The 25,354-nt window shown below is 44.6% G+C and overlaps 1 protein-coding gene across 2 annotated transcripts in view; it reads right to left on the bottom strand.

The window, feature by feature from the left end:
• Slc10a7 (solute carrier family 10 member 7) overlaps positions 1-25,354 on the bottom strand; it is a 230,874-nt gene that overhangs the window by 130,933 nt on the left and 74,587 nt on the right. Inside the window, exon 5 of one of the 2 annotated variants that reach the window (XM_051169286.1) lies at positions 23,194-23,232. The exons of the other annotated variant lie outside the window; for it this stretch is intronic. Within the exon in view, the coding sequence (XP_051025243.1) occupies positions 23,194-23,232 (39 nt within the window). The remainder of the gene's footprint in view (positions 1-23,193; positions 23,233-25,354) is intronic. 2 annotated transcript variants of the gene reach the window in all.

The following is a 25,354-nucleotide window of genomic DNA, read 5'->3' as shown; positions in this document are numbered from 1 at the left end:
GAGAGGTTGGACACATTCCAGGAGGAAAACGCAAGTACTTAGCCCTTAGTTTAGAGATGACGAAAAGCTACAGACGCCATAACACCTTTGAAAAAATTTTTTGTTTATTTGTTTTGGGTTTTTGATACAGAGTTTCTCTGTGTAGCCTTGACTGTCCTGAGCTCACTTTGTAGACCAGGCTGGCTCGAACTCACAGTGATCCGCCTGCCTCTGCCTCCCGAGTGCTGGAATTAAAGGTGTTGCCACCATGCCGGGCAGCTATCCTGTTTTTTAAGTTTTTATGAATGGATAAAGAGCTCACTTTGTAGACCAGGCTGGCTCGAACTCACAGCAATCTACCTGCCTCTGCCTCCCGAGTGCTGGGATTAAAGGTGTGCGCACCACACCCAGCCCTCCAGCTGCATTCTTGGCAGCATCACAGGCTTGTGGGGTTTCCACTGCCATCTGATAGCAGCAATCTCATTCTACAAGAGCTAACTATACCACCCGATGGAAAACTCATTTCCATCGCCCGGCCCCTAGTGAGACAGAATCTTGCCTCTGGTGCAGGCCTCCCTAAGCGCTCTAAGCTGCCCCTGAGAGAGGAACTGGACTTTTGACCTGGAATCCCTCATTCCTGCCTGGAAGCAACAGCACCTGGACCAAGCAGCCAGACACTAAAGCCAGGCCACCTGCCCGACGGTGAACGACAACTGCAAAAATGAATATGATTTGTAAAATGCACAATTATCCCTTATAAGTTGTTGTTGTTGTTGTTACTACTTTATTAACATGGTAGCTTTTCTCAGCTTAGCCTACGTAATATGACTGGAGCTAAACTTTGAAGAAAATCAACACACTTAACCGAATCTGGACCAGTCAGTCCACTGTCAACAGTCCACGTGACTCACCCTGTGCCACAGCTTCATGGGGAGTAGCTAAGGCTGATGCTTTCCCACACAGAAGCTGCCTGAAGGGGGGAGAGAAAATGCAGAAGAACACTGAGCTCTTTCTAGCCTGCCATCATTGAGTGTCTTTCCTTCAGAGAATCTCAGTATTAGTGCAATGATTTTATCCATTGTCTGACTACCCTGTATGCACGTAAACACCATCTGGCTGCTCACCACTCTATCCCCCATGTCTACCTGAATTCCATGGCACACAAGGAACACTCAGAGCCCGGGCGGTGCTGGCACATGCCTTTAATCCCAGCACTCAGGAGGCAGAGGGAGATGGATCTCTCTGAGTTTGAGGCCAGCTTGGTCTACAAAGTGAGTCCAGGACAGCCAGGGCAACACAGAGAAACCCTGTCTCGGAAAAGAAGAAGAAGAGGAGGAGCAGGAAGAAGAAGAGCAGGAGGAGGAAGAAGAAGAGGAGGAGGAGGAAGAAGAAGAAGAGGAGGAAGGGAAAGAAAGAAAGAATAAATACTTGGTATTTATCTCTTACACAAGCAAATGCTCAACTCCCAACCATGTTTAACTAGAAGGGAAACTGAAGGACTATTTATACTAGTCTATCTCGTGTGTGTGTGTGTGTGTGTGTGTGTGTGTGTGTGTGTGTGTGTTGGTGGTGGTGGTAGTGGTAATGGTGGTGGTGCTGTTTTGTTTTCTCTAGACAGGGTTTCTCTGTGTGGCCCTGAGCTCAGAGACGCACCAGCTTCTGCTTCCTGAGTGTTGAGCTGTAAGGTGTGCCCCACCAGGCTCAGCTTGCTTTGGGGTATATTTTTATTTTGTATGTATACACAAGATTCTACCCATCAAGGAGTGCCACAGAACAATATTTTCTATATAAGCTGATTCCCTCAGACAGCAACCAACCAACCAGTCCTTTAAAATGTCAATTCCAGATATTTTAAATGAGTCATTTAAACACATGTATCATTTATCTCTTCACTCACCTTTAAAAACGGGGCTCACATAATTTAATCAATTACAGATGCCTTATAATCAAAATCACATATGAACCTCCTCTAAGTCCTATGGTGTATTATTGTGGCCTGCAGGGGATTAATGAGTCTGTCAGGCTCGTGTCCCTAACCAGGGGACAGAGGACTACAGGGTCAGATTTCACATCTGTCTCCTTCCCTGCTTCCTATTCTCTGCATTTCACTTTGCACTGTTGCTTCACTTTAGGCTCCGGCTCCCATTAGATTGTAATTTATGCTCAGGGTGAACTGGAGGTTGTTAAAGCAAGCTTACATATCAAATAATAGCCTGCATTGCATGTTGGAAAATATAAAGCAGCGGTGTCACTCTTGTCTGAGGAGACACCTGTAAAGTTCTTTGAAGCCTGTTAAGATGGCATGGATATATAAATCATAGTTAAGAAAACTTCATTAAGAATCAGCAGGATGTTTATGTAATTGAATCAATAGCATAACACTTTGAGCTTGTTTCTCAGGTATATTAGAAGTATCCGCCACAAGCCACTTGCAGTATGAATACACATGATAACCCTGTTTGAAGTGGTATGGATTCGGGAGCCACAATTCATGATGCTCAAAATCAGTGAGACACGGAGCATTGTGTAAATACAGAGGAAAATTCAAGGTGTGTGAGCACCCCCCACCCCTGAACACATTGCTTTCACACCATCTCTAACAAGGGGCTCTTCAGGTCTGTGGAGATTAGAGAAGCGGGCCTCTCTGCTGGGTACACTACATTCTGCGTCCCACCATGTGTGGGCAGAGGGCAGCCCAGGCTGGCTTGTAGCAACTGAGGAAAAGACGATTAACTCAGAGCAGGAGAGATGTCAAAGCCCAGCTAGAAAGCACCACAGTACTGGAGCCACGCTATGAAAGCAGAGGCCTGAACTCCCCGTGCCCTAGGGCGGCACACTGGTGTGGGCTTAAGGCGTGGATAATGCACGGGGCCGTCCACGAGTGCTGAGCAACTGGAGTCAGCTGCAAAGATTAACAGCTTTAAGGCATTTCAGAAAACTAGCCGAGCGCAATCATCCAAAAATACTTTTATTCATACTAAAAAAAAAAAAAAAAAATTAGGTAAGTTGTTTAAAAGATTTCCTCTGCTATGTGGAGAACCCAGACATATTTGCTTTCTCAGCTGATGACGCTGAGGAACTATGCTGGGATCAAGGCCCAGAGACCTTAGGTCCTGATGGTAGACTGGACACTAAACAATTACTCACATAACTAAATTCCAACAAGGAACTTGAAAGAGCAGGGTAGCGCCGGGTGTGGTGGCACATGCCTTTAATCCCAGCACTCGGGAGGCAGAAGCAGGCAGATCGCTGTGAGTTCGAGGCCAGCCTGGTCTACAAAGTGAGTCCAGGATGGCCACAGAGAAACCCTGTCTCGAAAAAAAAAAAAAAAAAAAAAAAAGAAAAAGAAAGAGCAGGGTAGTATGCCAGAAGAGACCTGGTCTACACGGGAGAATGAAGGCACCTGTCTGCCCATGAGGAGACAGAAGAGCTCAGCGGAAAAGCAGAAGCATGCCTCAAGGCCTCCGTGGAAAAAGTGTACCCTTCCCAGACCAAGATGCTACTAGAATTCACTTCTACCATCTCCCTGCCCTGCCTCTCCCCCTTCCCCACCCCCCAGTATCTGTTCTGATCTAAATGTGGAAGGAGCCAAGGTTCACTGAGTGAAGGGGGTGGGGTGGGTGGAGGGGTGGAGGGGGCAGGGACAGGCTGCCACCGACAGACTGGCTATTGGAAAGGGCTGGATCCTGAGGGCTCAGAATTAGTCAATGCATGAGTTTCGTGGTGGGAAGTAGAAGGTGAGGATGGAGGGCACGGGATGCTAGCGTGACCTAGGACGCTGCATCTGGTCCTGTCAGCCGTGCGGGGAACAGTCTCTGCTGCACACTTCCACAGCCTTGGCCTTCTGCCCCACCACATGCCTGAAACGGGCAGGGCAAGGTCAATATATTGAATTCTCTGAAGCCATGAGCAATAATAAATCTCTCCCTGACCTCGGTTTTTTATATCAGCCATTTTGTCACAATGATAAGAAAAGTAACTGTCATGGAATTTGTCAACTTTCCATTCGTCGCTCCCTGAAGCCCAATTTCCCCAGGATTTCTGTGGCTTGTTCTCTCACCCGCTTCAAGTGTCTACTCAAAAGCTCTTAAATGAAACTCACAACTATCACTTTATAAACAACTGCAAACCCTCTTTCTTCATTTTTCCTCATATTCACATACTGCCCTACAACTCTCCAATCAAAGACTTGACCACTGGAGTGTATAAGATCAGGCACCTACTCACGCCATAACCACCTAGTTTACACAAGCACTCCATAGTGATGGCTGTACCGTGGTGACATCCCCTGCCATACACATTTTAGATTATAAAACTACAAATGCTACTGTTATACTCTCTCACACAGCTTGACCCTTCACTAAGTAAATGAGCTGATGAAACTATTACAGAGTTCATAGGTAAAAAGAAGGTGGCACGGGGCAAATGTGGGAAGGAGGACAAGGAATAGGCCAAGCAGAACTTTGCAAACTGTAAAATGGTATCAACATTTATCTCAAAAAAAAAAAAAAAATTCATTAAAGGACTTTAGACAGAAATATGACATGATAAATCTTTCATTATTACACTAACTGCTATATAGACAATGGGCAAGAGAGATGAAGAGGAGCTAGGGTGTGGCTCCTCAGTTGTAGAGCCCTCGCACAGCATACACACAGCCCTGGTCATAGTCCCCAACACTACCCAGACATGGCAGCGCATGCCCACAGTCTAAGCATTAGGGAGGTACAAAGGTGGGCGCATCAGAAGCTCAAAGATATCCTTGGTTATGTTCAAGGCTAGCTGAGCTACGTAAGACTCTTTCTTAAATAAATAGATGAATGAACGAATCAATCGATATCTATTCCAATCCTTGGATTAATACAAGTTTTGGGGTCACTTTATGTGATAGGGTGCATACCTCTAACACATAGCGATGTAAGAAAGAAGATATTTGATCATCTTATTACAACTGGATTTAAACTTGTCAACACTGTCTCTTAAAATGTAAACATTTCTTTCCTTAGTCTTTTCCCTCTGAAGAAATGGAAACTAAAAATGTGCTGACATAAGGCCTGTAATCAAATTCTCATGATGTAGGCACCAAAACATAATTCAGTTAGTGCCTTCAGCTTATAAAACCATCCCCCTGAACAAGGTACATAGAGGTTAAGAGTCGCCCAACTTTCTGATATTCTGTAGCTACAAATCTGGCTGAGAGCTTGGTAGTAGGAAGAAAGAGATAAAGTGAGAGAGACACTGGTGATTTAACCTCCAGTGTTCCCTTAAGGACACGCATTTGTCACCTTGACAGCAAGGTGAAAGGTTTGCTTCGAGTGTGCTTATCACAGGCCTCTCTTCCCTCCTCCCAGGGGACCTGTGATTTCTGAACAGACATTATCTGAATGGATGATGATGAGGAGAGGGAGGAGCCACAGAGAGGGCTGGGGGAGGAGAAGAGGTGAGGCCTACATAACTCAGAGCCTCCTACGGCAATGCTGCTCCAGGGACCGTGACACAGATTTACCATGTGCTAGTCCTCCTCCTAAGCTTCCACTTGAGGCCAGAATAATCAACTCCATAAATTATCACAAACACTCCAACAGTGGCCGGTTAACAGCACAGTTCCCATCGCTAGCAATTACTAGAATGTTAGAAAGCAAGAGTCCAAGGAATGAATATGGCACACACACATAAATATTCACACAGACACACACACACACACACACACACACACACACACACACACACACACACTTTCTACAAATCTCTCATTTTTAGGGCTAATAATTCTGATGTAAAAGTCTGCTGCAGGCTTAAATCTAACGCTTAAAACGAACCTGGCTTTTAGTCTCAGTAACAATACAGAACTCAAATTAGCATTAATGTGAGGACGCTCACGAGGCACGAAAGATAACAGGGTCTCTGTCCTTAAGCATAAAGAGCTCACGCTGTTCCCACAACTGCAAAGGGCCTTTTTAAGCGACAATTGTTCATTTCTGAGCATTTGGTCCTAATTTAATTTGAGGAAACACAGGCATTTATGTATTCCTGTGAGGAATGAAAGTTTGTCAATGTTAAAATTTTAACTTTTACTGTAAAAATTATCTTCTCTGAAATTGGGCAGAATTACAATTATCCATTTCATTTCAAGATGTACTTGTTTAACTGCCACTGTTTCTAAGAACTGTCAGAAGGGTCAAAATCACTTTTAAGAAGCGAAAGTCAACTTTTAACATAATGAACTCAAACAAAACTGACGGGGGAAGCTGCACCCCGGAGAAAGGCTCAGTGGGTCCAGTGTTTGCCATGCACGTTGAGAACCCAAGCTCAGCTCCCCGGCACCCACACGACAGGGGAACACGGCAGCTTGTGTTTGTAATGCCAGCACTAGGGAGCCGGAGCTGGAGAGAACACTGGAGTTTGCTGGCCAGACTGCCCTGCTACAAGGTGCGCTTCAAGGTCAAACTATACTGAAGGGATGAGATAGTAGAGTCTCAGAGAAAAGATGTTAGAAGTTTGGAAGAAAACACAGAGGAGGAGAATTCACAGTCCGTCTAAACATTTTTACACTATTGTAATAAGATCCAAGAACGCTTGCTAAATGGGTACCAGCCATGTCCACCCCACAGAGCACCTCACCAACCAGTATTAACCAGATAGTCATCTCTTCTCTTTGTTCATGACATCACGGGTCCCATTTCCATGTTCCCTGCATTCCTTCTAACATCAAATGGTTCAGGTGCTTTCAGAGAAACTCCTGAAGTAGAGATGTGTAAGGAGAGATGACAGTGATGCTTAGAATGCTTTACCTCTTGGGGATGTGGGGAAGTAAGAGCCCAGGAGTTTGCTTCAAAATTATCCCCGAGAGAGGCAACGTGGATGGAAACAGGAGGAAGAGGAGTGAGCCAGACTGTCAAGCAAGGAAGTTTAAAGGGGATATACAGGGCCCAGAAATATCACCGTGTCTACTCTTAACATGTTTAAAGTTTCTAGCAACAGAAAAACTGCCTTAACAGGCAGAGGGGTTAGGAAGATGCCATATCCAGTGGCTACACAAAGAGACTTAGCACCGGATGGTAGAGTTTTGCTGAGGGGTGGGTAAGAGGGTTGGGGCGGCGCCATTTCTAAGATATGCTGGATGGTACTAGCAGCTGCCAACTAGGAAAGCGTTCTCTAGAGGCTCCAGCACTGTTTAAGGAAGCATTTCGAGGTGTGACCTCATTTCACTAGACTAGAGTCCAGAACTGAGCCGGGCCTGTGGCCTCTGCTTGCAACTCCAGTATTTGGGAGGATAAGGCAGGAGGATTGTTGTTTAGAGGCCAAACAAGGCTACATAATAAGATGCTCCTGCTGCTGCTGCTGCTTCTTCTTCTTCTTCTTCTTCTTCTTCTTCTTCTTCTTCTTCTTCTTCTTCTTCTTCTTCTTCTTCCTTCCTTCCTTCCTTCCCTCCTCCACCTCTCCTCTTCTTCACTGGTTATATAGCTCAGGAGTCTCAGGAGTGCGGCGTTTGCACAGCACACTAGAGGCCCTAAGTTTAATTTCATTAAAAACAAGTTCTATTTTTACAAACAAAAAGGAAGCTCAGGATGAAGACCCCTGTTGTGCCAAGGCCTAGAACAGAACTTCCTAAGCTGTTTTTCTACTTATGCTTAGAAACAAAATCAAGCTTGCATACTAATAAAATGGATGTGCTGCTTATTTTAACATAAAAAAAAAAATTAAATCTGAATACTTGATGTTAAATTTCCAATGTTTTTTTGAGCTGATTGTATTTGGGCTTTATAGTCACGAATGCTAAGACCATCACTTTGCATGAATATGCAGTAGAGAGTGGCAGGGCGTGCTTATGGTCATTTTAGAAACTGCTGGAAATTCTTTTCTCCTCTCCTTTTTTTTTTTTTTTTTCCCTCCTTTTTCTTTTTCTTTTTTGTGTCAGGGTTTTTTCTGTGTAGCCTTCACTGCCCTGGAACTCTGTCTGTGGACCAGGCTGGCCTTGAAGTCACAGAGATTTGCTTGATTCTGCCCCCTGAGTGCTAGGATTAAAGATGTGTGCTACCACTGGCTGGCTGGAAATTATATTCTAATCCCAAATCAAAATTCACTTTATGATTTTTTTTTTTTTTTGGTTTTTCGAGACAGGGTTTCTCTGTGTAGCCTTGGCCATCATGGACTCGCTTTGTAGACCAGGCTGGCCTCGAACTCACAGCGATCCGCCTGCCTCTGCCTCCCGAGTGCTGGGATTAAAGGCATGCGCCACCACGCCCGGCTACTTTATGATTTTTTTAATGAAATGTCAACAACTCAAATGGCAATTTTAAAACCAAACATTTGAATACAACACAATTCAAAGAGATACTGACTTGATAATTATATAGTAAGGAATGATAGGAAGAAAATAGTATAATTTAGTTTTATATCATTAAAATACTGTTTCTGCAAGAGCAGAAAACTTAATGTACAATAAAAATCCTATAGTTCATAGCATATGGTAGCCCTGACCATGAGCATAAGGGCTTGGGCAGTGTTTGCTGGCATGGGGCTATGTGGTGTGGTGGTGTGCAAGGTGCGAAGAGTGAGTGTATGTTCAGAATCACGGCAGCTGGAAAGCCGTGTGCAAAGCGTTGGTTACTGCTAACAAAAGCACCATGGACTACTACATTGGCTACTTTCTAAGTCTTATTTTACTTATTATTATGTGTGTTTATGGTATCTGTGTAAGAGTGCACATACCAATGACCATTTGAGGTCAGAAGACACATTTCTTTTTACCATGGGTCCCAGGCTTACAGTGTGAGCTCTTTTACCTGCTGGGCCGTCACAACAGCCTCTACTATGCTGACTTTTGAGTTGGTTTTTAGTTGTTGCGTGTTTAGAAACCTTTACTATTGCCAATTTCCCCTAATCCAGACATTTGGGAACATAATCCCACATGCTTTTGCAACCCACAGCCTAAAACCACAGCATAGAGTACAGTAGGCAGCAGGTTGGCATCAGCTGTGTGAATCACTGAATAAGTGACAGGAACACTTTGTTTCTCCTGTTCTTGGGGCTCTTTGCAAGACAACTTAAAAAGCCCTAGTCAGTGTTCATTAGTGTCTGTGGATTCAGAATGCCCGCAGATCAATCGGTCACCACCCAGTGCACCAACGGACACCCTGCTGCCAGGCCACATCTTCCAATGTACCACGTTAGGCATGCTCTACGCCTTGTCAAATCCCTCCAAGCTGAAATCTACATACCATGTCAGCTAGTCTGGCTGGCCACTGAGCTCCCCAAGATCCTCCTTTTTCTACCCCTTGCCAGAGCTGGGGTTCTAGGGATGCCCGCTGGTCCTTTCAGCGTGGATGCTCCCTTACACAGCAAGCAACTCTACTCATTCGGCCACCTTCCCAAGACCCTATCACAAACATACAATAAAAACACAGGCCAGGCGGCAGTGGCACAGGCCTGTAATTTCAGCACTCAGGAAGCAGAGGCAAGCAGATCTCTGTGAGTTCAAGGCCAGCCTAATCATACTAAGCAAGTCCAAAGAAACCCTGGCTCAAAAAATAAAAAAAAACAAAGCAAACCAAACAAAACACATGGGGCAGCGCATACATGTATGTTCATACACATAAACAAATAAAGGATGATAGGTAAGTGAAACTTTAAAATAACAAGTAAAACAAATTATATTAAAAATACACAATTGTAAAAATAGTTTATCTAATAAGCATCTCTCTTCAGTGTCCTCCGCTAGAACTTTCTGCAGTGATACAATGTGTTGACTGCACTGGCCTGGGCAGTAGCCAACAGCCACATGTGGCTAGTCTGACTGAAGGACTGAGTGTTTAGTTTTAATTAATTTACATTATTTGTGTGTGTGTGTGTGTGTGTGTGTGTGTGAAGGCCAGAGGTCAACTTAGGAATTGTTCCTTAGGAGCCATCCACCTTGTTTCTTTAAGACAGTCTCTCACCGGCCCGGGTCTCACTGATTTGCTGGGGTAGCTTATCAGCAAGCCCCGGGTCTCCTTGCTTTGTCCCTTCAGTGCTGGCTCTAAGTACATGCGGCTACTTTTAAAATGCAGGTTCTGGGGATCAAGTCCCCATGCTTGTGCAGCCAGCCAGTGCTTTACCAACTCACCTGCCCCCCGCCCTCCCCCCAGCATGTAATTGTCATTATTTAATTTTAAATGGTTATGGTCTGTGGCTATCATGTTATTTAGTACAATTACAGGAGATGCTAAATATGGCATCCAAAAGTCTCTTGAATTGAGAAGTTCAGGAAATGTCTTTATGGCAGAGACATACAAGCTCACAGGAAACACTCGAGAGGTTTCAGTGTCAGTGAGACGTCAGGTACGGGGAGTCGATAAGAGGGGGAAAGCGATCTGCTGTGGACGCAGAGGACACAGGTGAAAATGACTGCTAAGTTCACCTATCTGAGCACCATCTAGAAAGAAGACCCCGCTCGGGTGTCAGGCTGTCTGCCTCCAAGGGCAGCATACCCTTACTGCAGAGGCTGCCAGAGCCATTGCCAACAGCCCGATGGACTCACATGTGGGAATTACCTCTCTCTTGCTTTCCCTAACGCCAGGTAAACCTCTTAGTCAAATATCTTCCCATATGACATTACCCATGAAGACAGGATGTGTGGACTCCAGTGTCTATGAGTCTCCTGCAGTCGTCTGTCCTCTCTTAATTAGCATAGGAGTAATGGACCCTACATAGCATTACCTGGCTAGGCCTTGCTGGAGCCATTCCTTTAAGATGGAGCTTCAAACGTGACCAAGGTAAATCTGAGAGGGTGCGCTACCTGGGTCCCCAACAGTGAAGCACTCAGTTGTCTAAAATTGTGGGATGATTCACAGAGACCACAGAAAACAGGGACACAACTGGATTATTCCATGCGTGGGTGACGTCAGGCCATCACCAAAGCAAAGGAAGGAACTCTCGGATTTTTGGAGGTGTCAATCAACTGTCGTTCTAATAGAAAAGGGAAACTTCCGTTAGGGCATGTGCCCCTCCACCTGCGGTTCCCACACAGACAAGAAAAGACAGGAATGGGTGGTGACACCTAAGACAACCAAGACAGACGCACAGTGCTCTCTGAGATTTTCATTATTCCGTGGTGTGTGTGTGTGTGTGTGTGTGTGTGTGTGTGTGTGTGTGTGTGTATATATATATATATATATATATATATATATATTTTTTTTTTTTTTTTTTTTTTTTTGGTACCAAATTGATGAAATCTTGAAAGAAATGGAGAGGGGGAGAGGCAGACAGACAGACAGAGACAGAGAAGGTAGACATGGCAGAGATCTGTAAAGGTGATTTTTTGAGGTTATTCCTTTGGGAGCCTTGGCCCCGCTCTCTAAGAACACTTGGGAAATCCGTAAAGAAGAACTACTCTCTCTCTCTCTCAAGTTGCCTGTTTTCTACTCTGTTTTCTTAGCCATGTGTTTACACAGGTCGAAGCTTTGAATCCTTTCTTGCAGCTAAAAAGTCAATTTTTGACTACCATAACTGACTTCAAATTGACTCAAATTTCCATGTGTATCTAATAATGCGGGAGTCACAGAGCTCTGAAACAAAAACCCGTGAGTCAAAGACACAAAGCTTGCGCTGAGTTCCTCGTGTTCCAACTCATCCCCTCCTCCACTTAAGAACCAGAAAGCAAAGGGGAAACAGTGCAACTACAATTTTTTTTTTCCTCAATAAGCAAGACATATTATATCCTATTGACGATTTTAATGGTGGAAAAGACTGAAAACTTTGCCTTGTTCCATCTGTGCATCTCAGCAGCCACTGGGCAGGGACCGGCACGGCTTTTTTTAAGTGGCTCCCAGAAGTGCAGATGTCACAAGGAGATTGGGGCGGGAGGGAGGGGTATCATAAGAAAATGGAACCAGTGGGCCACAAGAAAACGCAGGGCATCAGCTAGCCTGGGCTCACAGGGACTCACAGAGACGAAAGCAACTATCATGGAGCCTGAATGGGACTGACCTGGGTAGGCCCCCTACACACACACGGTACTGCGTGGCTTGGTGTCCTGTGGGACTCCTCACAGTGGGAGCAGGCTTGTCTCTGACTGTTCTGCCTGCTTCTGGAACCCTTCCCACTGGGTGGCCTCAGTTCAACCTTAACGGAAGAGGAGGTCTCTTGTTTGGTCGGTTGATTGGTTTGGTTTTTTTAAGACAGGGTTTCTCTGTGTAGCTTTGGCTGTCCTGCGCTCACTTTGTGGAACAGGCTGGCCTCGAACTCACAAAGATCTGCCTGCCTCTGCCTCCCGAGTGCTGGGATTATAGGCATGTGCCACCACGCCCAGATGGGGTGCCTAGTCTTACTGCAGCTGGATATGACATGTTTGGTTGACGTCCCTGGGAGGGCTGCCCTCCTCTCAGGAGGAACGAGGAGGAACGGATGAAGGAGGGCTGCCCTCCTCTGAGGAGGACCGAGGAGGGGCGGATGGAGAGTTTGAAGGGTTTGGACTGAGAGGCGGGGAGAGAAAGGAAACTGATGTCAGGCTGTGATATGTGAGAAAAATAGATCGAGATGTAGTATATGAGAAAAAAATGAATAAAACTGTAAAAAAGAAAAGAAAATGGAACCAATTTCCCATTTAAAAGAAATGGATGCTCAAAAATTATGTGTTCCTTCTTTTAGAATATTAAGAATCCATCTCTTGGGGCAAAGGGTGAAGCTGAGCAGGCAGAGTGCTTGCTGAACCCCCAAACTCCCTCACAAAACGGGGCATGGACACACAAGCCTGTAGTTTTCAAGCTTACACGTTTATGTTTTCTGTAGAATACTGTCGGTTTCTCCTCAGTACTACCTCGGGACAATATATATGTCACTTTGTAGATGTAAGAATGCCACGATGAGTCTGTTATGTGGGAAACACCAGCAGAGGCCATGACAAGTAAAAACCAGCTTCCTTAACCAGTGTCATCATGAGCAAATGAAGTATTTTCAAACTATTATTTGCATTAATAGGACCCCCAGATGATTATCAACTCATAAAAATTCAGACTATAAACTAAAAGAAAATACATGTGAGCTTATGTCAGATGCCATGTAGGAAAAAACTTCATATACAAAGACACAGAGGAAAATCTATCAGGAAAGTAGGATAAGTTGGACATAAAAAAACTAACTTTTACAATCATAAGCAAAGTAACAAGTCGTAGCTGCGACCTATCTCTAAACATAAACTCCAAATGGACCACAAACAAGCAAAAATGTTAAAACCAAAACTGACTGGTAAAATAAATATCTGATAAATGATTGTGTCCAAAATAAAGGCCTACACCCAAGTAAAAAAAGGAGCAAGAGTTCAATTTCTTTTTTAAATGAACAAGAAATATGAACAGTCACAATCCAAAGAGGGATACAGACGGTAAAAGTCAGCACGCACATCACCATTAGCCAGTGAGGAAACAAAGGCAAATGAAAGCTCATGACACATTACTACATGCCTTCAAGGATGACTAAAATAAAAAACTGCTAAAACCAAGAGCTGGCAAGGGTGCAGAACACCTGGACTCCTTGCATGCTCCTCTGGGAACCTATCACGGTGCAACCGTTTGGAGGCTGCTTCTAATTCAAAACGCATTATGACCCAGCAACTTCATTCATAAGTTCTCCCTGGGAGATGTAGGAAAATGTGCCTATAGGAGGTCCACAATCAGCAAACACAAGAAACAAGTTATCAGCTTTCTAGCTCTATAGCAAAATATCTTACAGAGACCTTATAGAGAAAAAAGGTTTACTTTGGCCCAGTCTGTAATAAAGTAGAGCATTGCTTTTCGGTCTCTGCTGGGATGCTGGACAACAGTGGGTTCTATGGCTCCCCAGCTCCCTAGGGATCTCCACAATGTTCCTTCTAAGATTCCCAGCACCTCCCAACAGCAGAACCCTAGGGACCAAGCCCTGTGGAAGTCATTCAATATCCAAAGTACCACACAACTGAAAACTCATCAATATCCACTTAACAAGCAATGCGATGTGACTTAGCAATGGCTTGATGACGCATGACAAGAACCACAAAAGGGAAAATCACAAAGGGACGGTGGCCAGGTTTAGCTTGAAAGACAGCACTTGAAGCCATGCCATTCACAGGAGCCCCCTGGAAAAGGCAAAGGGGGGTACGCTCCATGGCAGTCAGGAGCGGAGCTGGGAGAAGGACTGAGGACAAATGGGCCCGGAGGAAGCTCATATCAAACAGACGTCGCCTTACCGTGACTGCAGCACAGCAAGCATGGGTGTGCTTGTCAAAGCTGGAACTGACCAGCCAGTGTGGACAAATATTACTACTACCTACAAAGGACCTCTGTAAATGTGATATGAAAATTAAGTTTCTGCCAACAATAACAACACAAACGAGTGAGTTCAATGAAAGGTATTTACAATGGGAAAATAGATTAACCTTGGTAAATGTTTGTTTCAGAGGAAGAGAAGAAAGAAGATGAGAACCGTGTGCTTGTTAAGAACTGGGAGTTGGGCTGGAGAGACGGCTCAGTGGTTAAGAGCACTGACTACTCCTCCAGAGGTCCTCCCAGCAACCACATGGTGGCTCACAACCATCTATAATGTGATCTAATGTGCACTGTATACATAATAGATAAATATTTAAAAAAAAAAGAAAAGAAAAGAATTGGGAGTTGCTGTACAGCTGGCCAAAGCCAGAACACTGAGCAGTTCTCACAGTTTGGATTCAAATTAAGGAAAGGGGAGCTTGGTTTTAACCAACTTTGAGGGTCACATGTCTAAGGAGGACCTTTTATAAACATCTAGAGTAACGCATATTTATTAATTATTGCCCAAAAAGATCTTGGAGCAAATGCTTTTTCAATTTGGGAAGGATGACATTTTTAAAAATAATAAAAATGAAAATGAAAGCACATGGTATTTGTTAAAGGGTAATAAAATAACTCCAGTCAATTGGCTAGTTCTATGCTAGTAGATTTCTTTAAATAGTAATGAAATCATTGCCTTTAAAAAATCCATCATTATTAAAATAAAAAAAAAAAAACAAAATTTGCTTCAACCTCCACCAAAATTAGATTTGTAAGTTGCTGGTCATCCCTATAATTAAATCTACGTCACAAATCTGCAAGAAAAATGGCCACCGTGACTAATGCATTTACTTGCTACCCCAGTCCATCAGGCCGCACAGAGCATTATGCTGCTAAAATGGAGTAGGTAAACATTCTGCACATTTTTATTAAATAGCAAGGCCATTTTTTATTTATTTAACTGATTAATTCAGATTAGAGTTTGTTTTTAAAATGAATTCAAATTCAACTGCAAGAGGGCCCTCCTTCCCAGGCAGCGAAGCATCTTCGTAGTCCTAGCACGTCTGGCACTTTGACACACTTGCCTGCTGTTGGACAAGCATTGTACAGAAAAGTCTGAGAAAGAAACAGCCATGGGCTTCACGGCTGAGATCCCTGATTCTGGAATTTTCCTCATTTGTCCTGAAGGGTTCTAACTTGCCTCCTGATGAAGTAGCCTCAGAACAGCTCCATCCAGGAGACTCAGTGGACACATGGAGAGTCTTAGAGAATAGGCTGACTCACACACAGGCAAATCCTCCTGGGACTGATGCTAATTTCATCTTCCGGAAAAGGAGGGCAGGCAGGGGACAGCCGTTGTAAGCTACAGAGTTTAGCTACGAAGTTCCAGGAGCTTCTTCCCACGTGATTTAATATCTGCTACCTCTGGTCATAACAAGATAGTTTTTATTTATGGTGTTGCTGCCAAGTTTGGGCTTAAGATAAATTCACATTTTAAAAGTGGGTCTGATGTAACAAGCAGCATGCTGACATGGCAAGACTCATAACGGAGCCTGAAAGAGGGGAAACTGCACTGAGGGCGGCCCCTGCCGTCCCATTTCTCCTGTATTATTAATTTTCTATTTCATGTGAAGGAAGCTCTTGGTGAGAGCTGTAGCCTTCTCTGGCCATCTGCAGGGCTCACCAGCCAGGGACGCCAACGACTGTGAGCTTGGAATGACATGAGTCCAAAGCCACATTATCTTAGGCCATCTTTAGCCCTCTTAATAGTCCTTTACTGTCCTCCTTGTGTGAGAGTTACTATCTTTGGGACAATTAATTAGGTAAGTCCTTTGGAATGTACAGAAACCTAGCTCTCCACCCCCCACCCCCACTACAAAGGGCTAAGATGACATCAGATAGCAGAGAATCCCATTTGCTCCAGCCAGTCACCTAATGTGTTTAAGAAGTGTCTTCATTTGTGGCTTTCTGTGTTCCTTTGCTCTGTTACTACCAAAGCTTCAGGAAACGACTTCCACATTGAAATACAGAATTCGTGGAGCCCTAAGTCTGTCTTCCCGGGCCATCGCCACTCATAGTTGGCTTTAGAATAAAGTTTTGTTCCCGTTACATAAGCTTTGCCTTTCGTATGCCATTGTTAAATGAGTCAACAGTGTCGTTTTGTCATTGTTGTTTGTGTACTCCACCCTGTGTGGAGACAGGGTCTCGCCCTGGTCTATAACTCAAAACATAGGGAAGGCTGGCATCCTGCTCTGCCCATCATCCTGGGCACAGAGCACAATATCTGGCTTTTATAGGTGAGTGTTGAGAATCCCCCAGAGCCTCAGCTTGTGTGGCTAGAACTGTGCCAGCTAAGCCATCTCCTTGGCCCTCAAATCATCATTAAAAATTCCTGAACTTTGAGAGGTAAACCAAGATTCTAAGTAAATAATTTGGATTGGTTAAAATCAACACCATTAGCACTGAGCAAAATGACCTCCATATCCCTGAGCTAAATACACCCTAGACTTAGGTAAAAGAAAAAAGGAGAAATTAAATGTCTGGCCTCCAGCACTCAGGAGACTCAGGAGGCAGGATCAGGAGTTCAAGTCAGGGCCCATGCAGAGAGGAGGGCGGGAGAGGAAAGAGGGGAGGAAGAAGAAGGAATGAGAGGGAAAGACTGAGTGTTGGGGGAAGGGAGGGAAAGGGAGGAAACATTATTCGTCTTCAATAATATTTGACATTCTTCACTATTTTTACTGAGGCCCTCTTCTGGCCTCTGAGGGCACTAGGCTCACATGTGTGCGCTCATGTACATGTAGGCAAACACTCATATACCTTTAAAAAAAAACAAATAAATTAAAAAATTTTTTTTCAAAATCTGAAAACAAATACACCTCCTTCTGATAAGGATGTGGTTACATGCAAGATACTGCTTTTGAAATGTGTAGGTTTGATATGCAATGTATGAACATATTCACTGTGGGGTGCATGGAGTATGTACTATGGGATGCATGGGCGTATGCACTGTGTGGGACGCATGGAGTATGCACTATGTGGGATGCATGGGCGTATGCACTGTGGGGTGCATGGGCATATACACTGTGTGGGGTGCATGGGCGTATGCACTGTGTGGGGTGCATGGGCGTATGCACTGTGTGGGGTGCATGGGCGTATGCACTGTGTGGGATGCATGGGCGTATACACTGTGTGGGGTGCATGGGCGTATGCACTGTGTGGGATGCATGGGCGTATACACTGTGTGGGGTGCATGGCGATGCACTGTGTGGGGTGCATGGGCGTATGCGCTGTGTGGGGTGCATGGGCGTATGCACTGTGTGGGGTGCATGGGCGTATGCACTGTGTGGGGTGCATGGGCGTATGCACTGTGTGGGGTGCATGGGCGTATGCACTGTGTGGGGTGCATGGGCGTATGCACTGTGTGGAGTACATGGGCGTATGCACTGTGTGGGGTGCATGGGCGTATGCACTGTGTGGGGTGCATGGGCGTATGCACTGTGTGGAGTACATGGGCGTATGCACTGTGTGGGGTGCATGGGCATATACACTGTGTGGGGTGCATGGGCGTATGCACTGTGTGGGATGCATGGGCGTATACACTGTGTGGGGTGCATGGGCGTATGCACTGTGTGGGGTGCATGGGCGTATGCGCTGTGTGGGGTGCATGGGCGTATGCACTGTGTGGGGTGCATGGGCGTATGCACTGTGTGGGGTGCATGGGCGTATGCACTGTGTGGGGTGCATGGGCGTATGCACTGTGTGGGATGCATGGGCATATGCACTGTGTGGGGTGCATGGGCGTATGCACTGTGTGGAGTACATGGGCGTATGCACTGTGTGGGGTGCATGGGCGTATGCACTGTGTGGGGTGCATGGGCGTATGCACTGTGTGGGGTGCATCGGTGTATGCATTTAGATGTCATTTTAGTTATCCAGAGCACATGGAGCCACCAAATTCTATTCAAACCTCATCAAGAAAGAAATCTCAAATCCCTTACCATGTCCCACAGTAACAATAAGCTGAGCAACTAAAATAGCCAGAGGAGGAGGCGGCACTAACTTCTGAATTTAAAGAAATTCTCTATGGCACAATTTCAAAATACTCTCTTGGTCTGAAATTTATGTAAATTGAATTCATTTATCATTAGTTATTACCAGTATGCCTCTATTAAAAAAAGTTTTATATAACAATTAGTTCTTAAAATCACTCTGTTTTAATTAGACCTGGGACTTTATTAAACTAGCTATAAATGTATACCATATTTTATTTTTTATACCCAGATGGCTGGAAAATCAACAAAAATACTCTTAAAATACCCTTAGGTTGGGCTGGAGAGATGGCTCAGAGGTTAAGAGCACTGACTGTTCTTCCAGAAGTCCTGAGTTCAATTCCCAGTAACCATACGGTGGCTCATAACCATCTATAATGAGATCTGATGTCCTCTTCTGGCATGCAGGTATACATGCAGGCAGAACTGTATACATACATAATAAATAAATAAATATTTTAAATTAAAAAAAAAAATACCCTTAGGTCTTTCACTAAAATTTCATCTAATAAAAGTCTTTCAAAAGTTTCAGGTAATCAAAATTATTCCGAAATACTAATGTATATTAGATTTTAGCATATACTAGAATGTTTATATAGAATATTATAACATGTGTTCTTGGATGGAGTACATAACAGAGAATTCATACAGACTAATATACATAATCTCTGGCTATGAGTGACTATTTCTTTTGTGTGTATACACATATGCAGTGCTCACATACACACACAAGGAATGGTCACTCATAACATGTGCGCGCGCACGCGCGCGCGCGCACACACACACACACACACACACACACGCACGCACGCTCACTCCTAACAAAAAAGAGCCATCCATTCAGTGTATCTTAGGGCTTGTTTATAACACCTGGCAGAGATAATTTCCTCATTTGGGGGAGGTCAATACTCACACCCAAAAACATCTATAATCAGAGGCCGGCCTAGCACCCAGGTGTGACTTTTCACTCAGAGCTGTTCCTACTACGTCACACAAGCGTTTTCTCCAAGTCATCCTTTCCATCAACATGGTCCTACAGACAGATGGTGCAACATGCCCACATTATAGACAGGGAGGCACCTGGTTCAGGCAACATTCAGTCAAGAGCGAAGCCAACCCCATCTTGCTTCCAGTGGGGTGGGCTGCTACCTAGAAGCACAACATTCTGTCATAAAAGAAAATTCCCGGCCGGGCAGTGGTGGCTCATGCCTAAGGGAGATCTCTGTTAGTTCAAGGCCAGCCTGGTCTACAGAGCAAGTTCTCGGACACCCAGGCTATACAGAGAAACCCTGCCTCAAAAAACCAAAATAATAATAGTGATGATAATGATAATAAGAACACCACCATTTCTTATGACTGACTCATGATTCAGAGGTTCCCCTCTGCAGAAGGAGTCTTCCTCCTAACACCAACGCAAGGACCAGTTTCTCACATCACTCCACTATAAGTTCGTTCTTCAAACCTCTGTATACTTTTGCATATTCCTCATGGCAGAAAGTACAAGCTGGCTCTTGCCTTGTACAATTCTCGTCGTTAGTGACAGAAACCGTGGTAAACTGCTACATTTCGCTGATGAGGTGTGACTGTGTGGCTATTTCTGCAAGAAGATATTAGTAGAAGGATGCTGTTGGTAGTTCAGGAATGCTACTGTGCGTGCGTGTGTGCGTGCGTGTGTGCGTGTGCGGGTGAGAGAAGGGGGGCGGTGTGCATGCATGTGTGTGTGTGTGAGAGAGAATGGGGGGCCGTGTGGGAAGGAGTAAGCTTTGTCACAGGTGGGAGCAGTCTTGGCGGGCTTTACCCTTGGGGCACCCCATGAATACCTTGTGACAGACTGAGTGGAGCCATCCTGGGTCTGGAATTCAGGAAGGAGACCTGGGAACCCCACCTGGACTATTGTCTTTCTAATGGACCCTCACCGGGAGAAGGAGCCGGTCCTTCCCACGTGACTGAAGGAGTTAGGGAAGAGAGAATAACAAAGTCGGGAGTGGGGAGAGCGTGCAGGAGCAGCGGACAAGCTGGATCAGCACGCCGGCCAGAGAGACACCTAAGGATCCGTCCCGTGGAACGGCTACCGGAAGGTTCACTCTTTCGTCCCTTTAACCTTTTTCCTTCTTTTATAAGCTAGTTGGGTTGCATAATAAAGTTTAATTGCTAAGAAACAGAGTCAACATCGCTGTGTGTGTGCGTGTGTGCGTGCGTGCGTGTGCGTGTGAGAGAAGGGGGGCGGTGTGCATGCATGTGTGTGTGTGAGAGAATGGGGGGCCGTGTGTGTGCGTGTGTGTGCGTGTGTGTGTGCGTGTGTGTGTGCGTGTGTGTGAGAGAGAATGGGGGGCCGTGTGTGTGCGTGTGTGTGTGTGTGTGTGAGAAAGAATGGGGGGCCGTGTGTGTGCGTGTGCGTGTGTGTGTGTGTGTGTGTGAGAGAGAGAGAGAAAGGACGGGTGGCAGCTCCAGCAGCTGTCCTGGCTCATGAGCCAACACTGGGTAAGGAAGCCACGTGCTACAGAGAGGACAGCAGAAAGACATGAGTCCTGTCCCCTGAGAGATCAAGTCATCACATCATATTGGGACGAGGCCTACATGCACTTTATCAACCAGAGTTTATTGTAATTATGTTAAAAAAAAAAAAAAAAGGAAGAAAAACAAGATTATCTGTTATTACACTGGGCAGCACATGCACAGGCACAGTTTTCACTCACAACCCCGCGGGCAAAGAAAAGGAAGGAAGGAAACGTAAAATAAGAAAGGACACGCTGCCACTTAATCTTCTACTGCTCAGTCTCACCTGTAGTTCAAGACCCAGCTTGGAGAGATGCCTCAGTCGGACCGCTGCACAGAGTGCACGCTGCCTGTGCCACCCAGCCGACCGCCACACAGCCACAGGAACATCGTTTCTTGAGAATCTTACCTTTGACACTGTTTTCTTTTTGAATGTGTCCCATCCACAGGCTATTGGAGCGACCTCATATTTCTTTGTACTCACCAGAGCTACTTGAAAACTGTGTGTGTGTGTGTGTGTGTGTGTGTGTCCAGACTTCCATAAACACTTTTGATCCATTAAGGTTTAAAAAGAAAAAGGAAAAAGCGAAGACAGGAAGGACGGAAGGACGGAGGACGAAGAGTGAAGCACACAACTTAGAAGTGAAGGAGCTGCAGGAACGCAGAGAAGCACTTGGTGCGAGCTCTCCTTTTGGGACCTAAGCATCTGGGACTGAAAGAAAATCGCCAAGGAGCGCTAGTGGCAGGTGTAGAGCTCAAGCTACCTGTGCGGAGCATTCTGTCCAGTGAGTGGACAGTGGGCTTTCTGCAGCCACTTACACAGTTACCTCATTGCGTTTTCTGAGTTACCACGGGCATCTTCATGAGTAAGTTAGGGAGCCATGCTTCATAGTGGATGTGTATGACTTCAAACCACACCAAAACAGGCTTCCAGAAAATTTGGATTTCACACATTTTATTCTGTTAAGCAGCTGTACAACGTGGAGAACAATGCCTGAACTAATGAGCTATTACTAAGTCTAAGCTAGGTAGTCTTTTAAATGAGTGTGTTCTCTCTCTCCGCCCCCCTCTCCTTCCTTCCCTCCGTGTGTGTGTCGTGTGTGTGTGTGTGTGTGTGTGTGTGTGTGTGTGTAACAATAACAAGATCTTGTTATGTAGCTGAAGATGGCCTTAAACTTGTGACAGGCCTAGTGCCTCAGCTTCCCAAAGGCTAGGCTTATAGACATAGCTGTCATGCCTGGCCAAAAGGTTACTTTCAAGTAGACTTTATTACTTTACTTCAAGCCAAAGAAAAATATGGTATCAAAAAAACAAACAATAACAAAACCCAAAACCCAATAACTGTAAGAGTGGTGCATACTTCAGCAATGTATGTCACAGAGTCAGCACCATCTAGAAGGCAGACTTGTAAAGCTAGGGAGCATTTGTGGAACTGATACTAGATTAACAATGTGTTTGAAAGCTTCAACTACCATTTAACGCATACAATATAGAAACAAGTGACATACAGAATCTACTAAGCACACACAGCTGGTATTTTCCCTAGACTCATAAGCCAGTTTGCATCCCACTAGTTTTATTCCCAGGCATTTGTAAGTCTGTAAATGAGTTCTGCACCAAAGACAGATATTCCAATTTATTTTCATGGATTTAGCAAATTTGAAGTTAAAAGCAGTATTCCTAAATAATAAACTGTTTCTATCTCCATTCTTTCATAAGACTAATCAAATACGGTGATAATCTATTTTTAAATTAATTATCTAAAAGGTAAAACAACAGCCTGGTGATTACAGTAGTTCTGCTTGCACAAGTGGAGGAACTTTTCAATCGCTTCATTATACTTCATATTTCAATCTCTAAAAAAAAAAAAATAGATTTGTTTCCTTGCTACTTATACATGAATTATATCCTCATGTCGGGTTTGTTGTTTTTGTTGTTCCACAAAGATTTCTCAGATATATCCAAGATCCTAAGTAGCTTCTCTGACAGGGAAACGTAGAGAGCAACTGATGTCTCAACCGTAAGTCAGCATCCCCTTTCTGACCCAGCTGGACCATGTTTCCTTTTCAAAACCCCCTGTCCCATGACACAAAATAATAAGCATGTAAAAGAGCTCATTAAGTGATCAATAGATTGGCATAACCTCTATAAGGAGACACACAGCATTTTAATTGATTCCTGGAATCCATTAACAGACTATTAACCCCAAGCCTCTAAAATATACTATAAGAGAACAGTCTCTGTTTTCGCTTACTGATTTTCCTTGGGGTATAATTAAAGGCACACGCAAAGATCCCAAAACTGTGATATTTAACCACGATGAAAAGAAATCCAGCTCTTCCTATATCATTTGTGCAAAACAGTACCTTCATAAAAATTGAAACACGCAGCGTTAAACCGTGTGTACTCACCAAAAAACTTCCAAATGCTGAATTAAATATCGCAGCTGCCTGCAGAGAAAAGAAAAGGGAGACAAACTCACCAAAAGTAAACAGGAACAGGACGAGCAAAGACTCCACACTCTCCCTTCCCCACTGTTCCAAACCTCAGACACTGACCCTGTAAAGTAAAGTTAGCCACTGCGTTCAAAAATCGCCAGTGGCCTACAGTTTACTAAGATAGATGGCTGCAGCTCAGGAATTCATCAATAACGGGTCTCAGAAGCAGGCAGGAAAAGGCTCGCCAGGAGATGCTTCAAAACAGATGACGGTCCAAAAGATCCATCCCGATAGTAAGTCAGAGCCTGGTTGTTACTGATTTTGCTGCTAGAACTATGAAAACCAGTGGTTGACTTATAAGTAACGATGCGTATTGCTAAGCTGGGAGAGCAGTAAGGCAAAACGTTACTGCTCCCTCCTGTGGACTGTCACCACGGGGTGACAGCTGTTGTCCCACACATTAGCACCAAGGACAGGGCTGTTGAGTCCAGAACTATTGTCATGCTGATCATTTCTAGATTAGAAACAAGCAAGGAAACGTGCAATTGGTACCCCAAATTAAAGAAGAAGCAATTGATTCAGCTTACCAAAGCATCCTTGAGTACATGAAGGAGGCTATACACTAAGTCAGTCCCTGTGTTCCATGCTGGCTTGTCACACTACTCAAAATGGGGAAACCCTTATATACCTGATTTGAGGAAAGAAAATGAGAGGAAGGAAGGAAGGAAGGAAGGAAGGAAGGAAGGAAGGAAGGAAGGAAGGAAGGAAGGAGAGAAAACCAAAACTACACAAAAGGCAAGAGGGGCAGAGAAAACCTATTCACATGCCCGCCAGTCCTGAGCAGTGTCAGCTAATCGTTAAGGACATCCCCAGCCGCAATGTAGAAAAAGAGGGTGTCAGTTTAGGAAGTTTGACTCAAGTCCAAAGCTCGGCTAAGCTGTAGCTGAAATGCTTTCTGCTCCAGAAGAGGGTGCAATGAGAGTGAATGGATAATGAGACCGCTGGCTCCAGAGAGCTTGGCTCTCTTATGCCACTTCATAATTAATTCAAAGCTTTGATAATTTCATTAGATTTCTCCTTTGCCGGTCCTATCAATAAAAGATGGCACTGGACCCCAGCTCCTCTGTGGCATGAACACAGGCAACAAGCACAGACCAGGGAAACCTTTGCTTCCTGACAGGGACAGTGGCATATGGCGTTCCGTGTTGTACTGGGAGAGATGAGGAAGAATAAAAAGATTCTGTAAAATATCACAGATGACAACTGTACACTGTAGCAACTTATTTTAAGCATCTTCCTAGAATCCCACTATGGACAATTCCAGGAAAGGCCCACACATAGAAAAAAACAAAAGGAGACAAGACTGGGCTGTGTAGGACAACGGGGAACGCGGCTTCCGTCCTGCACGCATGGACTTCCCAACAGTTTGCACACGTAGACCCCATTTTGTGCTTCAGATAAATTTAGCTTTTTCCTTCCAAATCGTTTTCAGATCTCTTTACCAACCTTATGCAGGATAGATAGCAAGTGAGTCTGCCTAGCACTTACAGAAATGTGGAGTTATTTCAAGAAAATTCAGAAGTCGGAGCCGAGAAAGTACTACTGATAGACTTTTTGCTTAAAACTTTCATTTCTGTATTTGGGTGACCTACTCTTGAACTCTGGATTTAGAAAACCCCATAAAGATATACTTGGCATGGAACTACAGAATAACCACTCAGCTGGAAACTGGGAAAGTGTTAAAATTCTGGACATTCCCCTAGGTCTCCCAAAAAGTTATTCCTTAGAAGTTAATTGTCTGTGGTTTGATACCGGCCGGATACCAATTAGTTCAAAGGATAACCAATAGGGTGCTTGCCAGGCTATTGATCTCTCGCTTACTACAATCTATAAAAGTGCTTTCTTATTTGTACTCGGGGCTCACACATGACCCGCTGTGCTGGTAATAGTGTGGGCCCCACTTAAGCTGAAGATAAAAAACCCTTGTGTGTTTGCATCCATATCAGCTCCTAACATTCATTCCTGGCACACTACTGGCTACTCCTGACATGGCACCCTCCCGGGCCAGTCTCTCTGGTACTGCTCCATGTGGGCTGGCTGAGACAACAGAGGGGCCAGGACAAGATTTCTTAGG

The sequence above is a fragment of the Acomys russatus genome, chromosome 26 (assembly GCF_903995435.1).
Source record: "Acomys russatus chromosome 26, mAcoRus1.1, whole genome shotgun sequence".
NCBI lineage: Eukaryota > Metazoa > Chordata > Mammalia > Rodentia > Muridae > Acomys > Acomys russatus.
The sequence above is the reverse complement of the archived record's forward strand: the minus strand, read 5'-3'. Positions and strand labels throughout refer to the sequence as shown.